Genomic DNA, 20,334 nt, shown 5'->3' with positions numbered 1-20,334 from the left:
ACTTTTCCCCCATCTTGGGGCAAGTATGGTTGAAATCAGAATGAATGCACAATATATTCTTTAAAAGTAATTCAAATTACCTGAAAGATTCCTCAATGTATTTAATTCTCTTTCCAAATTGTCTAAGGTTTGATTATCTGCAGCATCATCAAGGAATGGTTCATTGTGGTCAGTTACATCAAGGTATTCAATTTCTGAAATTTCTGAAGGAGCTCTGGATATTGCCCGAGAAACTGCGCTTCTTGGTCTTTGGTGCAGAGATGTGTGACTCCAGGAGCCACTAAGAATCATTTTACAAATTGGTATATTTGCTGATGAAGGTCTCTTGGAAATACGCCCTAAAATGCAATGCAAAGAATGTGAATGTTGTTATTATTATTATTATCAATAAACATCAGAGGATGCAAATAAGTAAACATATTATATGTGTAAGCAATCAATTTGTACAAAAAAAGTTCATTAGGCAATCATCTCAACTGTGAATTTTGTGATTCACTACAGTATATATTTCATGTGGATTCTCCTACCAGGAAGCAGATTTCTGACTTATATTTTCCTCTCACCGCTTGTTGATATAAGTTCACAGAAATCAAAGTAATTTTGACATGAGTTATTTTTTGTAATTCTCACAATTCTTTTCCAGTGCCAGACACTGGCTTAGACTATTGCTTGGGTTCTTAAAGGCTCAAGAAGTGGAATGAAAGCTGTGACACTGGGAGCCAAGATGGGGGAGTGAGCTGTAAAAGGTCTCCCCCTCCCACTGCTGACCTTGAAAAACCTAGAGAATATTTCCCCAGGAAAAATCCTAGAATAGTGGGATTAGCCAAAGGGGTAAACAGTCTCTTAGCCCATAAGGCTAAGAAAATTGCAAAGATGGGGATCCCTCTTGATGTGGTTGAAGGGGACAAGTGCAGGGCCATAGTTGTCCCAGACAGCCCCACCTCAGCAAACCAGGAGGAGGTCCTGAGCCTCCATGGGGTGGATTCCATAACCACCAACACCAGGACGCCAAACATGCCTTAGCATAGCCAGGGGAATCAGGAAGACACTAGAGCAGAAGGGGTTTACCAACTGCTAAACCTGCCTGTGCTCTAGCTCAGGAGAGAAGACCTTCCGCAGCCAGACCAGACTTTCCCCAAACCTCACACAGCAGACTAAAGGGTAACTCCAGGGAAACTCAAAAAGATTTCACCTGGCCTCTGCTCTAGCACACCAGCCAGCTCAGCACCAGGTAAACTGCAGCATTAGCTTTTAGTAGAAAGAATGAAAGGCCACAATACACAAAGCCTCCAGTTCCAAGCACAAGAACCATGGGACAGAGGCTCCTGTTCCCCAGAAGCAGAGATGCACTTTAAAAGCCAGGAAAAAGGCAATCATCATGAGCAGGAAGCAAACCACAGAAGAAATGACCATAGAATCTTACTGTGGGGACAAGGACCAAAACACAAATACCAAAGAGGTCAGCTTTAAGATTGTACTCCCATCTGAAACTTCAGAAGAGAATATAAACTGGTCTCACACCCAAGGAGCACTCTTGGAAGAGCTCAAGAAGGAATTTAAAAGCCAAATTAGAGAAGTAGATGAAAAATAAGCCAGTGATTTTTAAAATATGAAAAGAGAATTCACTCCTTAAAAGCATAAATGAGGGGAAATAAGATGGAAGGAAAGACACAGATAGTAATCATAACTGTGAATGTGAATGGGATGAATTCTTCCATAAAATGGAGGCAGATAGCAGAATGGATTAAAAATCATAATCCAACAATATGTTGTTTACAAGAAACACATTTGAAACAGGGGTACATACACAATGTAAAGGTAAAAGGTTGGAGCAGATTAAATTACACTTCAGCTGATGTAAAAAAATCAGGGGTAGCAATCCTAATCTCAGACAAAGTAAAAGCAGAAATAGATCTAAACAAAAGAGATAAGGAAGGAAACTATATCATGCTAAAAGGCATCATAGAAAATGAAGCAATATCATTACTAAAAATATGCACCAAATGGTATAGCATCCAGATTCTTAGAGTAGAAGTTAAGGGAGTTACAGGAAGAAATAGACAGTAAAACTATTCTTGTGGGGGACCTCAACCTCCCCCACTCTGAACTTGATAAATTTAAAATCAAAATACACAAGAAAGAAGTTGAGGTGAATAGAACTCTGGAAAAGGTAGATATGATAGATCTCTGGAGAAAACTGAATGGACACAGAAAGGAGTATACCTTTTCCTCAGCAGTACATGGCACATTTATTCAGGTCCTCTTGACTCTAGGCCCAGCACTTTATAAACCAAGCCACTTAACTGTTCCATATAGCCAGTTCCCAAAGAAAAATTTACAAGGAATAATTATATATCCAATTACTGGTATGACTTCCAGTAGAAACCAGTTTTGATTAATGTTTCAGAACTTGATTTTTAAAGCAGTCTTTATGAAGGTGTAATTGTGTATATGTGTGTGTGTGTAGGTATGTAAGTATATATAAAGTATTTTGCAAAATATGTCATATAAACATCAGCTAATATTTTCTTATTAATAAATATAACTAGGGTTTTTTTTTAAGGAAAAAAAAGGGGGAGGACCTAAATGTATAAAATATCTATAGCATCTTTCTCTGATGGCTAAGAATTGGAAATCAAAGGGATGCCCATCAACTGGGAAATAACTAAACAAGCTGTGATATATGATTGTCATGGAATACTATTGTGCTATAAGAAATGACAAGGAGGATGATTCAGAAAAACGTGCTAAGACTTTATTTTTATTTTAATATTATTTATTTTTAATTTCCAACATTCACTTTTATAAAATGTTGAGTTCTAAATTTTCCCCCTCCATACTCTCTCCCCTCCCCAAGATTGCATGCTATCTGATATAAGCTCTACATGTACAATCATATTAAACATATTTCCCCATTAGTCATGTTGTGAGAGAAGAATCAGAACAAAAGGGGAAAACCACAAGAAAGAAAAAAGAGGGAAAGAGAGCAGATCATATGCTTCCACCTGCATTCAGACTCCATAGCTCTTTCTCTGAAGGTGCATAGCATCTTCCATCATGAGTCTTTTGTGATTGTCTTAGATCAGTGCTTTGCTCAGAAGAGCTAAGCCTAACAAAGTCAGTCGTTGCACAATGTTGTGGTTACTGTGTACAATGTTCTCCTGGTTCTGCTCACTTCACTCAGTTCATGTAAGTCTCCAGTTTTTTTGAAATCCACTTACTCATTATTTCTTACAGAACAACAGTATTCCATCACATTCATATACCACAACTTGTTCAGTCATTCCCCAGTTGATGGGCATCCCCTCAATTTCCAACCCTTTGCCTCCAGCAAAAGAGCTGCTATACATATTCTTGTACATGTAGGTCCTTTTTCCTTTTTTTATGATCTCCTTGGATACAGACTTAGTAGTTGTATTGATGAATCAAAGGGTATGCAGTTCTATAGCCCTTTAAGCATGAACTGATATTGTTTGAATACAGACTCAAGTATGCTATTTTTTCATTTTCTTTCATCTGAGTCTTCTTGTACAAAAGGACTAATATGGAAATGTTTTACATGATTGCACTTGTATAACCTATATCTAATTGCTTACTGTCTCAGGGAGGAATAGAATTTGGAACTCAAAACGTTAAAAAAAAATTGAAAAATTGCTTTAACATGTTGCCAGGAGAAAGAATAAAATATAATTTAAAAAAAATATGAGACTACTCTTTTTGTGGGGGTGGGATCAATATTTATACTAACAGAGAACACTTACAGAACCTAACTAAAAACACTAATCTTTATAATATGAAATAATACTTGGATTCTCAGAATTTGGTAAAGGTTAGGACTTCCTTCATCATGTGTACAGAATTCAGAATGTCCTTGGAATATGCCCAAATTCTAGTTCATAAACAATTAAAAGGGGAAAATATCAATGAAATATTCTCAATTGGACATGTTATATATTTTCTTTGTATGAACTTAGAATGATATTTATTTCCAGAGAAAATTTATATAATATTATTGCTTATGTTTTGACAAAGAGTTAATTTATGAAGGAAAAAAAGAATAAAAATAAAATTAGGCATGGAATTGTCTTAACATTTCTAAAGTTATTAACTGGTGAATATGAAGAACGAATGGTTCATGCTATCAAAAAAAGGAAATATTCCCATCTAGTGGTTAAAGTCTGAAGAGCAGACAGTCAAACAGAGGTGCACTAAAGTCTCTGAAAAGATATGGAAAGCCAGACCAGTGTGGGCTTTAACATAGTTGGCTGCTCATGTCAAAAAATCAAGGTTACAAGTCAAATGGCAACTCCTCTGTGCCTTTGTATGAGTCACTGTTTCTGAAATAAGTTCCCCTGAAGGTAATACTCCTGAGCCAAGCTCTGCTGGCAAAGCATTTCAGAAACCAGGGTCACTTCCACACCAGGAGAAGGCATTGGTAAAAGACTTCGGTGAAGGCTAAAAAAGAGTTATGGTGATAAAGTGCAAAATAATAGTAACAATGATAATAGAAAATCAGACATAAGATCAATGTTAATTTTTATAATATCCATCAATCAAGAAATATTGAAATTGAAGAAATTAGTCAACATATCAAAGTTGTAGGAGATGAATGTATTAATACCAAAAGTCTGTTTTGGTTGTGGATTATGAAAAGGTGACTACTTTCATAGAAAGTTAGACTATTTTTAACAGGGTCCATTTTTGGCTCAACTTTTGAGACTATTTTGAGACTGTTAACCCAAAAGAAAAACTAAAAATTAAACCATAAGAGCAGAGTCAAAAAGGAACAAAAGAGAGCTCCAGGACACTTGTCAATACTAATTCAGCTAAAACTATAATTAATTTACATCTAAGGTTAAGTATGTCAATCAACTGGAAAATTATGTTATAGGGTTTGAGGAAAGCATTCCTGTATATCAATACAAAACACAATGAAGGAAAATTCAGGTCCTTGATGCCAACCAGATGTTGTGTGACAACTAACAAGACCATGGGAAATAAAACTCTAAGCTACTCCACCCCCTGGTTCTTGTGGGTTGTATCAATAAGCCCACCAGTTTTGTTAAAGAATAGTAAAATCTCAGTCTTGACTGTGAATGGATTAAATATACAGTACTCTCTATATAAAAACCCATCATGATGATAAAAATGTATGAATACTGTTGATATGGATATAAACTATAATAACCTCTAGATCAACAATCGATTTGGTAACTTTCATGGTTCCATACATGTCGATAAAAGAACATGAGGTGGCACAAAGTACATTGGACATGGAGTCTTGAAATCTGGGGTCAAGTAGGATAAAGTGTGGTGCAGTAGATAAAGCGCTAGACTTAGAGTCAGGAAGACCAAGGTTCAAATCCTGCCTCAGACACTAGAGCATTAGTGCCTGATCTCAAAATGCTGATTTCTAGGACTGCATAATCCAGCATCTATCCATTCACAGATGTGTGACTCTGGGCATGTTGCAGGCCCTCCTGGCTTCAGCTCCTGATCTTTGAAATGAGAGGGTTGGGAACATATGTCTTCTAAGAATCAAATGAGATGATATTTGTAAAATGCTTTATGCTGACTGGCACATAGCAGGTGTTTCATAAACGTCTACTCTCTTCCCTTTTGCTAAGGTCTCAACTCTAAATCTACGATCCCATAATATCTTGGATAGGGAAGATTTTTGTGACATAATACAGGGATTTTTGTGAAAAAGCAAATATGATTAGCTTCAGTGGTATGCAGAATAAATTAAGAGAATAAGATATATAATGATTAAAATCAATTTTCTAAAGTCAAATGACTTAAAAGGTACTTTCCTAAATGACTCAGGAGTTAAAAAAAAGGATATTCAATCTTAGAAGCTGATCTAAGTCTGAATGCTTTGTTTCTTAATTTGAACCTGAGATTTCATCTGGGATGGGTACTCCTTGGTGAAGAAGAGTTCCTCTGCAGAGGCAGATCTGTAAAACATTTCTGATTTAGTGTTAGAGATTTCCTTGAAGAATGGGCAAGTATTACAAATATTCTTCTACAGGTGCTCACCAGTGTGAGGCAACAGCACATACAAAAAGGAGTTAAATAACCCAAGCAAAGAAGAAAAACTATAGTAAAGCAGTCAGAGAAGAGGGTTAAAAGGCCCCAGTAGATCTGCCACACAATTATCATTCAGAGATAGTAAATTCTGGCATGGAATTTTATATTTAGTTTTATATTTAGTTACATTAAATTATGTTTATATTTGGCCAATACTCCATTGCATCAAGTCATCATTTTGATTCAGTTTATTAAAAAGTGTATGTACTTGGGAATCTCATAACACAAAATCCAATATATGGGAGGTTGAGGTGTATTTATTATTAGATATACAAAATGTTGTTTTATACAGAAAAGTTATGAAATAGAGTTTTTCTATAATACAGTTATGGGCATGGATAGGTTCCAGTATATTAATGAATGAGAAGTATGATCTTGTAATTTTATGGAACATTAATTTAGGTTGAACATCAACCTGATCAGTCTTTGGTGACCAACTGGAGAAATACAGAGCAGGGAGCCTTGCATGGGAACAAACATGTTGATGGGCAGAGGCCCCAACTCAATCATTTTCCCCTATGTGTGTGTGATGATTCATAAGAGGCTGGGGGGGAGGGGGTTCAGCACAAGTCCAGCCACACACGCAGAGAGAGAACTCAAAACCATCGAGTGAGTCAGTGGCATCACCTACAGAGACAAAATCCAGCACAATGGCAGACCAACAGTGTGGCTCCTGAAGTGGGAAGGGTTCTGATGCTGCCCTACAGAGACAGCTGTGTGTTTGAAGTATTTGTGTCTATCTTGTTTTGAATTTCTTTGTCCTCACCATCAGGGTGCCAGTCAGTGGCCGTCTTGCTAGGAGTCCTTATCTCCCTTCTGATCTGCTGTTTCTCATCTGCTTTAAACTTAGACATGTAAACGTCATGACTGAAGATTAGGGCCAAAGTAAGAATAAGGGTTGCTCTCTACCCATGGCCACGGTCATAGTCAATCAGCATTTATTAAGTGCCTACTATGAGCTAAGCACTGTGCCAAGAGCTAGGGATACAAAGAAAGGAAAACAGTAGCAAGAACAGCCACAGAATCCCTAGTTTAAAGAAGCTTGGCATCTAATGCAGGGGCCAATGTGTAAACAGGTATGCACAAGCACACGAGTTCAACTGAGGTAAGTCTCAGAGAGAAGGCACCAGGATCAAGAAGGACTGGGCAATACTTCTTGCAGAAAGTAAAAAGATGCATGAGACTTGCAGGGAAGGCAGGAGAGAGAAGGGACAGCTCTGCAAAGTCATCAGCCTCGATTCTCCAGAGTCACTGGAGTCCAGTAGCAAGACACAGGTCAGGATGACTGACTGGGAGCACGGCCCTGCATACAGTGGGTGGCCCTAGTTGTTTTAAGCTAAGGTTTTTCCCATGTCTCAGTTTGTCTGAGGCAACACCCATTCAGTGATTAAAGGCTAGATAACAATGGAGGCAAAAAATGGCCTAGTTTGCCTAATCAAAAGAATCAGGCTGGGAGGGGAAGACCCTCAGAATTTCTGGTCAGAGCAGAAACTGCCATTTACGCTCATTCTGAGTCAGCAAAAGTCAAACAATGAGCAAGTAAGGCTTGCACTGGGACCTACTATTGGTCAATCAGTGAGAGCCAGAGGGATTTGAGTTTAAAGGCATAGACATGAAAGGCTTTGAAAGCAAAACAGAGGATTTTAGATTTCATCCTGGATGTAACAAGGAGCCTCAGGAGTTCACTGATAAGGTGCATGGGGCAGTCAGACCTCTCAGTGCTGTGGGAAGCTCAATTTCATTATTGGGTGGTAGAAGGACCACAGTGAGCAGAGACTCAAGGGAAGGAGACCCATTAGTAACTTTTGCTGGGTCTGGAGTCCTGGCTGTGTCATAGGAGAGAAGAAGGCATATTGTAGAGGTGCTGCAAAGGTAAGAATGACAGGACTTGACAACTGTTTGGGAATAGAGAGTAAGAGAGAGGGAGGGGTTGAGGATGACCCTCAGTTGTGAGCCCATGTGCCTTCAGTACTTGGACTTTCTGACCCTCTTTTTGGTGGTGAAGGTCCCTTTTTTGGCTATTTGCTTTATCTGGGAGTGCTGAGATCTTCAGGGAGGCAGGATGTTATTCTATTATTTTCTACTGCAGTCATTTGTGTATATGTCTTACTTCTGCTACAGAGTAAGCAATGTGAGGGCAGGAACCATGATTCTTCTGTGTCCCCAGCCCTGCTAAACTAGTACCTTACACATAGCAGATTTGAAAAGATGTTATAAAAGGTGTTCATGTTTCAGACTGGACTCAATGTTTGCGTTCAGTGACCTCTAAGACACCTCCAAAATCCAGAATTCTGTGATTATATGACAGAACCAATCAGGTATAGCTTTATATGCAAACCTTGAACTAGAATTTTGACAAGAATGTAAGTTTCTTGAAGGCAGGAACAAATTCTTTGTATCCCAAATATGTGACATATGACAGACATTTAATAAATGCTGGATAATTTGAATTAAAGGGACAGTTCAATGCTCTCATTTTATTGATGGGAAAAAGTAAGGCTGAGGAAGCTAAGGCATTTTACAAGGGAGTTAATAGCAGAACTAGAAATACAATTCAGATTTCCTATCTCCTATAAAATAAGTGCTCAATCTAATCCAATAATATAATTTGATTCAACAAACCTGTATTAATTGAAATTGTCAAGAGAATTATTTGTTTGATAAAGATCAACATTGAAAAGAGACCGCTGGATTTAGCAAGTAGGAAGCCAATGGCTATGCATAGAATGATTTCAGTCAAGTATGAATTCAAATGTCAGACTGCAAAAAGCTAAGGATTATGCAAGGCAATAGGAAGTGGAAGACTGTAAAGTATTCTTTCTAGAAATCTAACAGTGAAATAAAAGAAGAGATATAGAAGACTGGCCTGCAGGAATAGCTTTCAGGACAGGAAGACTTGAAAATGATTGCAAATTGCAACGGGAGGTGGAGACAAAGGAGAGAGAGAGGAGCAGAGAGACTGAAGGACGCAGAATGAATTCTTTCTGGATCAAGAGCTTGGCCTTAACCAGAAAGAGATCCCTTTCACCCTCTGAAGCTAAAGCAAATATGGATACCATAGATGAAGATGCAGAAAGGATGGAAGATAGGAAGGACGTCATGAGGATGATTTTATTTGTTTCAGTAAAGCAATCTGCTGACACACAAGGTAATCAGCTGACAAAGATGGAATCAGAGGCCTGAGAAAAGAGATGAGAAATTCTGTCTCATCAGCCATGAGGGGAAGTGATAGGATGTCAATGAGAAATTAATAAGAAGAATCTTTGTGGCAGTGAGGCCCAAAATGAGATTCAGAGCATGGATTTATAATAAGTCCAGTCAGTACATTTTTTTTAACATTCTCCAGAAGAGATCTATTACTAAGGTATAGAAGCCCCAAAATGTAGATGATATGAGAGGATGTGGAGGGGAAAAGGGAGAATAACCCACACAAGAAAGAAAAAGGTGAGACAAATGAACATGGGAGTCAGTCATTAAGTAAATGATTACCATAAAGCCAAGGTTAGGAAGAAATTGAACCCAAAACTAAATAGAGATTGGGATGAGTGATAGTAACAGATTCAGGAGGAATAAGGCAGTCGGAGAGGAAAAAGGTCAGAAGAAAATCAGAGAGAGGAATTACAGAGTTCAGAATTTTGGAGAGTTAATTGTTTAAGGTAATGGCAAGGCTCAAGGGATGACTAACCTATGGGTGGGTGAGGTCAAATGGAGAGGGAGATCGTGGCACTTAAGGAAAGGAGTGAACTAGAAAGCCAGTGTTCTAAGGGTCATCAGTGCGAATATACTGAGGTCACCGAGCATGATGTTAGGGGTCCAGGATAAAAGTGAAACCTAAGAATCAGATACTGAAGTCATTGAGGAAGGGAGAAAATGACCTAAAGTACAATAAAAAGGAGATGGAGAGGATATGAGACGGTACAAACTTCAAGGGGAGAGGGCCCTTACTTGTGCTCACTGTGTGGGGATTCACAAATCCACAGGTTTTCTCTTGGCATGGGACTGAAGCAGCAGCCAGCAACGAAGAGGTAGCCTAGAAAATGCTGGCCCATAGCTGCACAGAGTATCATCTTATGGGATAAATTTCAGTTTGAATATTATTTTCTGAGTGCTTTTATGAAACGAATGTAAAAATTTTTAATGGAAGTTATATTTTTTTTTACCTAAAAAGGACACCTCCTAAATAAAAGGGGAATCATAATATGAATGTGTGTGAAGTATTACTATGAGTTGATCAAATCATTCACCAAATCATAAATAACAATTTTCAATCAAACTGACTATAAAGTTGGACAGTGTTTGCCATATACCCTATTCAATGCTGAGATATTAAAAACTACAGTTTTTAACTGTGGCTTAACTGAAAACCGGTCAGTAGATTACATGTAATCAGCGTTTGGGCCTAAAGAAAAATTACTGGAAGAGTCCAAAGCACGGAGAACAAAGATAGGTATGTCCTTTAAATCTCAGCTACCAAGATCAAAACGAAGCTACAATCAAAGTTCTTAAGTGTAAAAATAAATAACATTAAAGAGTTGCAAAACAAATTGTTTCAATTTAAGTATCAAAAAATAAATCTAAATTCTGATTTGATTTAAGCAGGTATTGCAACCAGCAGACATCTACTACAATGCCCACCCATTGAACTATGATACACACTTACAAAATTTAAGGAACAGTAAGCATTCCTAAGAGAAAAAAGAGATTCATAACTATTCTCTCATTCTATTTCTGATCATTTTTTGTTTTATTTTGTTTCCAATAAGACAAATATAAGAATTTCCAATTAAGAGGAGTTCATCCCATCAAGAACCAAACAGATCAGTTGTACTGGAAAGATGGATATTTAGTAATATTTTCACACTTTTCCCAGAGATAGCTAGTTCTTGCTTTGTATTTTATAAACAAAAGTAAAACATCTTAAAACAAACCAATGAACTGCAAGAACAAAATTCTTGATCCATCTCTCTCTGCTGTATAGCATATTCTAACTCTTTTCTTTTTTATGGCTAAATTTCTTGAGAAAGTTGTCTGCACCTGTGCAGCGACTTTCTTTCTTCTCATTCTCTTTTTATCTCTGTAGTCAAGTTTCCAACTTCATGATTCACTGAAATGGCTCCTTTCCAGTTACCATTGATCTGTTACCAGCCAAAGCTAATGGCCTTTTTTTAATTCTCATCCCTCTGGATCATGCTGTAGGCTGTCAGTGCTGAGCACTCTCTTTCCCTTGATAATCTATTCTCTCTAGGGTTTTTTGGTTTGGTTTGGTTTGGTTTTTGGTGTGTGTGTGTGTGTGTGTGTGTGTGTGTGTGTGTGTGTGTGTGTGTGTGTGTGTGTGTGTGTGTGTCTGTGCATGAGAGAGAGAGAGAGAATGCATTTAAAACATTTGCAAGATTAACTTATAATTTACAATTCTCCAACAGAGCAGCCTCATCACTACATTTCTAATTCTTTGCAATTAACTCCTACAAAACAAATCCAGTAACTTGATCAATGCATTACTAAAACTTTTGTAGTATTTTAAGGGAGTTTTCATTTACCAAGGTGCTTATTTCAACAAAATGCCTTGTCAATCAAAGAGGGGCACCTATAACTAAAGATGCAACCCCATTTGCTAGAGCAACAAATTTATGTCCCCCACCCTCCCTCCACCTCATCTTTAAAACAAACAACAACCACCACCACAATGGAACCATTTACAATTTGGAGACACTGTACCTTCCTGCTTTACTTCCCACCTATCTGATCATTCCTTATTAGTTTCCTTTGCTGTATTTTCCTTCATCCAGATCATGCCCACTAATTGTGGGAATCTCCCAAGGCTCAGTTTATCCTTAGCCCTCTTCTCTTTTCCATTTAACCCATTTTGCTTAGTGATCTCATCAGCTCCCATATATTCGATTATCTCAATTCAGATAATTTTGAGATCTATTTATCCAGCGCTAACCCTCCCTCTCTCTTGGCCTTTATTGTAGCATCTCCAATGGCCAAGTGGACATCTCAAATTGGATGTTCTATAGACATCATAAATTCAACACAATTTAAAACTGAAGTCATTATCTTTCCCTCTCAAACATGCCCTTATTCCTCACTTTCATATTATTATGAAGGCACAACTTTCATCTCAGTTACTTTGTCTCGTAATATAAGGATTGTTTTTGACATCTCATTATCAAGCCCCATATCCAATCTGTTAACAAGTTCTGGTAATGCTACCTTAGAAATCTTTTTGATAAAGCCCTTATTCTACACATACGTAGCCATTACCTTCACACAGACCTTCAACCCCTCACACCTGGACTATGTAATTAGAGCCTTTAGTTGGTTTCTCTGCCTCCAGCCTCTTCCCACTCTAGTCCATTCTCCACTCAGCTGTCAAAGCAATCTTCCTAAAACAGACATGGAACTGTGTCTCTCCTCTACCCAATAAACTTTAGTGATTCCTTATCATACTCAGATCAAATATAAAGTCCTCTGTTTGACTTTCAAAACCCTTTGTAAACTCACCCTTCCTAGCTATCTAATCCTCTTATATAAAACTCACTTCCTCAAACTCTCCATTCCAGTGACACTGACATCTTTGATGTTCCTCACACATGACACTCTCCCCTCTAGGAGTGTGTATTTTCACTTGTGCCTGGAATTCTCTCCCTCCTCCCCATATATCCCAGCTTCCCTAAATTCCCTCAAGTCTCAGCTAAAGTTCCTCCTTCTACAAGAAACCTTTCTGATCCCCTTAATGCTAGTGCCTTCCTTCTGAAAGCCCAATCTGTTTGCATATTGCCTGACTCTTTAGATGCTTAGTTATTGGAAGGCAGGAGCTCTTTTGGCCTTTTCTTGTATCCGAAGAACTTAACACAGTGTCTGACACATAGCAAGTATATAATAAAAGTTGCTGACTTGACTTGAATAATTCCCAAATACCCAGAAGAGAAAGTTTCAATATACAAGTTATTCAACCCTATCTCAACACCAACAGATATTATTTATGTCTCAGAAATATCCTTACCAGGATGTAGCACACCTGATACTTTTTTCTGGTTATTCCAAACAACATCCTGAACTATTGAATCATCAGCATGTTCACTTAAACTACTCTCAGATATCCACTGTCGATTTCCTGAAATCAAAAAAGGCAAAATAGAAATCTAACATTAAACACTGAAAAATAGTCCATTTTCGTGATGTTTGCTCTAAGAGTTGTACTTAAATGGAATACGTAACCATTGTAGCACAGTTGATTTAGCTGTAAAAAGAATATATATTTATTTATTGTGTTATTAAATATAAAATGACATAAGCATACACTAATAAGAAAAATGAGAATAACATTTTTACACAGTTGATATTCCCTAAGTATTTATAATGAATTAAAATAGAAAATAAAAAATAATTATTTGATATTTAAAAAACATATTGGTGATAAGCATTTCAAAGACAGGTATTTATACTATCATCAAGGTGGTTGTTTATAATAGATAATAATAGATAAATAAATATGTCCATATTCCTAGTACATGAAAAATTCCAAACACAAAGTACATGTGGATGTATCTGAAACAAAACTTTAAAACTGTAGATTCTAAAGCGCATCTTAAATCATGGCAGAGATGTAGGGAACAACCAGGACAGAATATTTTATAAATTATTACACAAAGTCAGGATATCTTGACTTAATTGTTTTTCTTTGTCACAAAGGAGGTCTCAGTCTGGAGAGGAGGAAAATGCCTACCATGTAAAGACAAAAGCCAGCAGCAACATATTTGATTTTGTTCTGTTTTGTTTTTTAAGAGAACATGTAAAAGTTTCTCAAGTTTCAAAGAGTCTGAAACTTGTTTTTTGAGGTAACCTGAGAATAAGTGGAGTCTTTCATCCATTAATCAAATCAATTAATGCAAATGTTTTCTCCTTTTAAGATACATGAATAATTAGTACATAAAGTAATCTGATTCCAAAGTTTCTTACTGATTTACAAATAAAATAGGCCATGAGCTAAAATGTTCTCTTTACTTTTCTCACAGAAAAATGGTTCCTATTCAGATAACAGCATTAGAATCATCCCATAGGTCTTTGCATAAAATTAATAGTGATGTCTGAGTGGCAAATAGAAAAGAATGATGCTGTTCATTATTCAATGCTACCATAGTATCTTTAATAGGGAGAGAGTTTTAAGGGAAAAAATGGATAACATACAGCTTACAGCACTCTAATGCAAACTGGTATGACATAATGCAGCCTTACCTGCGAGTGCAATCCTGCTCTTGGAAGGGCTGATCTCTGATTTCATTGCCAGGTTTAATCTGGACCTTTCATGTAAAGGGTTCTTCCCAAAGACAAAGAATTTCTCAAGTCCTTGATACTGTTCCATTATGGGCTTACTCCTCAGGGCAATTTTTTGTAACTAGGAAACAAAACATGTAGCAAAAATAACTTGATCACTTATCAACACGAAGAAATAAATTGGAATCATAAATACTAAAAAAGGCATAATTCAAAATAAAAATCATTTGGAAATAACAATTACATAACCCAACCTTATCTACACAGGAATATGAAGAGTTCGGGAAAGAGAATTTCCATTTTTCTTCTGATTGTTTTTCTTTTCCCTCTCCTGTCTTTTTCCCTTACCAATTTTTCCTAGGAATTATGAGAAATTACCTTCTAGAGAGCTATACACAGTGAATGTACACCTACACAGAAAATAATTTTGTAGATTTTCTAAGATTACTAGTGGAGACAGAGCCTGTCCTACAGCTGCTGCTCTTCCTAGTTTCAACTCCCAAGAAAAAGGTACCCCTCCCAAGTTAAGCTCATCACTTCTAATTTCATCACCAGGCTGCGACCTCAAGGCTGGCAGGACTATGGAGAGCAGGAGGATGTGCAAAACTCCTCCCAATGCCTTCCTTTCTGGAGGGCAGAAGTTAGGCTCAGCTCTCTCCACTCTGCATATGTTCTGTCTGGTTTTAACTCCATGGAATAAGGGGGCCCCCTCCCCTGCCCAGGGGCCCCTGGTCTCTTCTCCGCACCCTTTTCTTTCTCCTTTTGTGTGCTGCCTCCCCCCCACACCCCTGCCATGAGATTGTAAGCTCCTCGAGGGCAGAAACTTTCTTTTTGTAATTGTATTCCCAGTGCTTAGCATAGTGCATGGCACATAGGAGGTACTTAACAGGCTCACTAGACTGAATTGGATTGAATTATTACCATACATACAAGCTATGTAAGCGAAAGGAATGTGAGGATGAAGCAAATATTCTTGGACATTAAGATTAATTCCTTTGTGCTATAACTGAGGACCTTTGCTACTACCTTTGCTCTTCCATACTTTCCTCTGAAGTTTTCCAAACACTGAGCCAGCTCTGGCAATGCGTGTGTCAACGTCATTACCAACACGTACATCCCTGCAAAGTATACTGCCAAGGTAAGCGAACTTATCCATAGCTTTCAAAAGTTCTCTATTTGCTGTAACTGATTGTGGTGGTGGTTGATGGAGCACCTGTGTTTTCTTGGTGTTAATTATTAGGTCAGAATTAGCATTGATCCATACTTTGTTGCCTCTCAGCTTCAAAGGCTGCATTGAGTGCACAATCATCTGCAAACAGAAAATTATGCATCAACATTCCCTCCACTTTGGTCTTGCCTTGGAGCTTTTGCAAGGTGAAGAATTTACCATCAGCATGGTAGCTCACCTTGATGCCGTGTTCATTCTCATTGAAAGCATTTGACAACATGGCTGAAAACATCATGCTAAAAGGCATAGGAGCAAGCACACAGTCTAGCTTCACTCCACTGGGGACTGGGAAAGCACAAGAGCATTGTCCATTATCTAGAAACCGGGCAAACATGCCATCATGCAGTTGATGTACAATGCTAATAAACTTCTCTAGGCAACAAAATTTTGACATAATTTTCCATAAGTCCTCATGACTAATAGTATCAAAGGCCTTGGTCAGATCTACAAACATTGTGTACAGAACTCTTTTCTACTCCAGGCATTTTTCCTAGAGTTGTCGGGTAGCAACCACCATATCGACTCTTCCTCAGTCCTTTTTGAAGCTCTCAGGTAGATGACCATCTTTCAGGTGAAGGATCAGCCTATTGAGAATGACTCTGGCAAGAATCTTGCCAGAAATGACTAAGAGAGAGACACCCCCATGATTATCACAGGACAATCTATTTCCTTTACCCTATTTCCTTTATCTCTAAAGAGAGATGGACAATGGAGGCATCCTTGAACTTCTAAGGAATAACCTTCTCTTGCCATATAACTTGACCATCAAACTGAAGGTCTACAGAGCCATGGTTCTAACCTCATTGCTGAGTGACTATGAAACCTGAACAGTCTAGCAGTACCATGCCAGAAAACTGAACTGCTTCCATTTCAACTGTATTAGGAAGATTCTGAAGATTACCTGGAAGGATAAGGTACCAGACACTGAGGTCTTTACTCAAACTAAACTGCCAAGCATTAAAACTCTGCCTCAGAAAGAGCAACTCTGATGAGCTGGCCATCTCGTTTGAATGCAAAATGTAAGCTTGCCAGAAAGGCTGTTTTATGGAGAACTCATATAGGGCAAGTGTTCACATGGTGATCAGAAGAAGCAACTCAAAGACACTCTTAAGGTCTCTCTTAAGACCTTCAGAATTTATTGTGGGACACTGGCACAGGACCACTCAGCATGGCAGGCCTGCATCAGAGAAGGTGCTGTATTCTATGAACAAAGCAGAATTGAAACAGCTCAAAGGAAACACAGGAGGCACAAGTTTAGAGTATCCATCCCAAATGTTCACATGGACTATTTGTGCCCTGCCTGTGGTAAAGCATTCCAAGCTTGTATTAGTCTAATCAGTTACAGTCGGACACATTGATACTTGACTCTAGTATAGTTATGTCATTTTGGTTCTCTTGGAGAATGAAGGACAACAACAATTGAGGACCTCTTGTGTGTAAGGTAGTGTTCACACAGTGTACAAGAATACAATGGAAGTTAACCCACTTCCAAGAGGAACAGAAGTAACTATGATGCAAAGATCCATGTTTTGTTCTACGAAAAATTGGAGAGAGAGGAGGGGGGAGGGACTAAGAAAGCTTCCTGGAGAAGATGGCACCTGAGGTGGGCCTTGAAGGGCAGGGAAGGATTTCAGCAAGCCATTCTAAACATGGGGCTAATCCTCACCAAAGGTCTCACAGACACAAAAGGGGCTACAAATGGAAGACAAAATGATGGGGGCTTTGAACTTTAACAAATGCTTGAAAATAATATTTAGAGAACAATGAACAAAAAAAAAGTTTAAGTTACTTACAACTTTAAAATTCTATGATCACATTTTAAAAATGAGGATACTTTCTCCATGATGCTAATGTTAGATTTGTCGTTTTATAGAACTGTTTTCAAATGAGTCCATCAGCCATAAATTATATCTTTATGGAAGCCAAAAACAAATGCCTTCAGATGGATGATCATCCAGAGACTCAAAAAACCGAATTGTAGCCACATTCACCACCTATGGTTTTAGTCACATTTTGTAGATACTCTTAGACAATAAGACTTACTTATTGACTGGTGACTGAATTCCACTGGCAGATGGTAATGCAAAAGCTAAACAAAACCCACCGTGGCAGCATTCTGTAAACCTAATTAGATCTTACGTAAATTTATTGCTTGTGCCAACCACTGAAGGTTTCAGTTTAAGCATACCCAATGTCCACAGAGGGAAAGTCCAAATGGGAAAACTCACTGGATTATTGTATACAAAGGTTCATTTTCAGAAATGGCAGCCTCTTAAAATGGCATTCTTTTTTCTGGGAAAATTGAGGCCAAAGACATATATATCTGATATTCGAGTCTTTTATCAGGTAGAATCTTCCTCTTAAAAATAATTGATTTCAAACAAGTTGAGAACTTCAGAAATCAAAGTTTCAAATAACCTTAAGAGTACATAAAATGTAAGAATTTAATTAATTTAATTAATAGTTAATTAATAATTACAGCTTGAATGGTCTATTTCTATGATATATGGAATCAGAATTTCAGAGGGACTTTAGAGATCATTAACCACTATACACTGATCCTTCTCATTCTCCTATGCCTCCTCTTCTTCTCTTTCTTTTCCTTCTTTTTATTTTTCTTCTTCTACTTCTTCCTTCTCCTTCACCTTCCTCCTCTTCCTCCTTCATCTTTTTTTCATCCTCCACCTCCTCCTTCTCCCTTTAAAGTCCATTGTAACATCTTTCCATTATGAATGCAAAAGTGGTACAAAAGCAAAAGTAATAGAATACCAGTCACAATATGCTCAGTAGGGCCTTTGTCCATCCTAGACTTTTATTGTAGATGAAGATCATAAAACCTAGAAATATCTTAGTCTCCAAATATCTTGGTCTGTGTCAAATATAAACCCATGGAGAAAGCTATGGTTAAGAGACTTGTGGGCATCCCAAAGTCAAAGATGAAAAGGAAGAACTTGCTTAATTAACACCTACAGCAGAGTTCACCTGAGGCATGCAAAATTCTACTCTAGCCTTTTATTTTAACTCTCTATGAATCTTTATATTTCAAGTGTGTCTCTTATTTAAAAAAAAATATATGCTGTTGGGTTTCACAGTGGATATGAGCATTTATCTTTTAGCTTTTTTTCCCTAATACTGTATTCCAGTATCACACCTCTCCCTCAATGTAGTAGTTTTGAAGTTTTCTGTGATATCTATAGTACCTTTGTACTTGAACTTTTTTTCAAGCTGCCAACAGTAATTCTATTCAACCTTGAAGTTCTGGATTCTGGCTATGCAATTTGCTGGGACCCTTTACTTTGGAGTTTCTTTTAGCAGATAGTTGGTGGATTCTTTCCATTTTTACTTTGACTTCCAGTTTTAATAGATTTTAGGACATTTTAATTTGTAACTTTTTTGAAAAATGATATGCAAGTTTTTTGATGTTTTCAATGATGCTCTGTGATTATTCATGGGTCTATATTTCAGGCCATTCCTTTGTTTTGTTTTCTTTTAAAATAGATACTATAAATTGTAATATTTTGTTTTGTTCTAATATTCCCTCATATCATGGAATTATTGATTTATGTTTGATCCATTTCAATTTTCAGGAAGTTCATTTCTCAGGAAAGGTTAGCCAAGAGGATTCTGGCAGAATATGTCAGAAAACTTTCAGCTCTGTGAATTTTCTCCTCAAATAAGACAGAACATCACCTCAGAACACAGAAGTACATAAAGGATTAAGCAGTTTTCCTCTTAAGACTTTTGAGAACACCTAGAAAACACCTGACCAGCAGGGGTGGAGGTCTGGCCTGAATGAAATGTGAACACCTCCAGACCAACTCTGCAGAATCAACAAGAAACAAACCCTAGGATCATCTGGGTTGTGAGGCAGTCTCAGTCTTAGAAATTTTCATCTTGTAAACAGTGTGAGGGCTGAGTAGAAGATTAAAGGATCTTCCACTATCAAAGTATGCCAAGCACAGTTGTGCTGACCAGATGTGTCCTGGACTGTGGTTGCAAGGAGAAGGTAGCACCTACCTGGTGAGTGCAGTAGTGAGGGGCAAAGGCTCCACTGACTGTGGGCACTTGCAGGAGAACAGACTTTGGTTTCAGTTCTGTCACAGAGAGAATAACTATAGTTTGCAGCCACTGGAGACATCAGAGAGAGCAAGATCATTTGAAGGACAGTATGGCTGGGGGCCCTAACTGTGGATTGTGAGTGGAGAAGAGGGCCCAAAATTGGCCCCATAAGAGACCTCAGAAAATAACAGTAAGAAGGACCTGAGGCATCATCCCCTATACCTTGAGATTACCACTTGATTACACTAACAGCTGCTAAACACAAAATAAAACAAAAATAAATAAATTAAAATGAGTAAACAAAGGAGAAAGAACCCAAACATAGATAATTACTATGGGGATAGGGAAGATCTGGGTTCAAATTCAGAGGAAGATAATGGAGCCTAACAAAAAAAAAAACACTCCTTTTACAATAAGAGTTTTTCAATGAGAATATTCTCATTTCTGCATTTTCTTCAGTTTTCTCATTTTTTCAATGAGAAATGTCAAATGGTTCCAAGAACAAAAGGAGTTCTTAGAAGAACTTAAAAAAGAATTAAAAGAGCTAAAGAATTAAAAATCAAATAAGAGATTGAGGAGAAACAGGAAAAATATGAGTAATTCAAGAAAACTATGAGAAAAAAATCAACCAACTGGAAATAGAGAATCAAAAACTTAAGGAGGAAAATAATTCCTTGAAA

The 20,334-nt window shown here is 37.6% G+C and overlaps 1 protein-coding gene across 3 annotated transcripts in view; it reads right to left on the bottom strand.

Moving 5' to 3' along the window:
* ZBBX (zinc finger B-box domain containing) overlaps positions 1 to 20,334 on the bottom strand; it is a 153,929-nt gene that overhangs the window by 25,186 nt on the left and 108,409 nt on the right. For all 3 annotated transcript variants that reach the window (XM_072618557.1, XM_072618558.1, XM_072618559.1), the window contains exons 16-18: positions 14,329 to 14,488; positions 13,097 to 13,207; positions 81 to 338 (exon numbers count right to left, since the gene is read on the bottom strand). In XM_072618557.1, coding sequence (XP_072474658.1) covers positions 81 to 338; positions 13,097 to 13,207; positions 14,329 to 14,488 — 529 coding nt within the window. The remainder of the gene's footprint in view (positions 1 to 80; positions 339 to 13,096; positions 13,208 to 14,328; positions 14,489 to 20,334) is intronic.

Source organism: Notamacropus eugenii, chromosome 6 (genome assembly GCF_028372415.1).
Source record: "Notamacropus eugenii isolate mMacEug1 chromosome 6, mMacEug1.pri_v2, whole genome shotgun sequence".
NCBI classification, from domain to species: domain Eukaryota; kingdom Metazoa; phylum Chordata; class Mammalia; order Diprotodontia; family Macropodidae; genus Notamacropus; species Notamacropus eugenii.
Note: the sequence above shows the minus strand (reverse complement) of the source record. Positions and strands in the feature narration are given on the sequence as shown.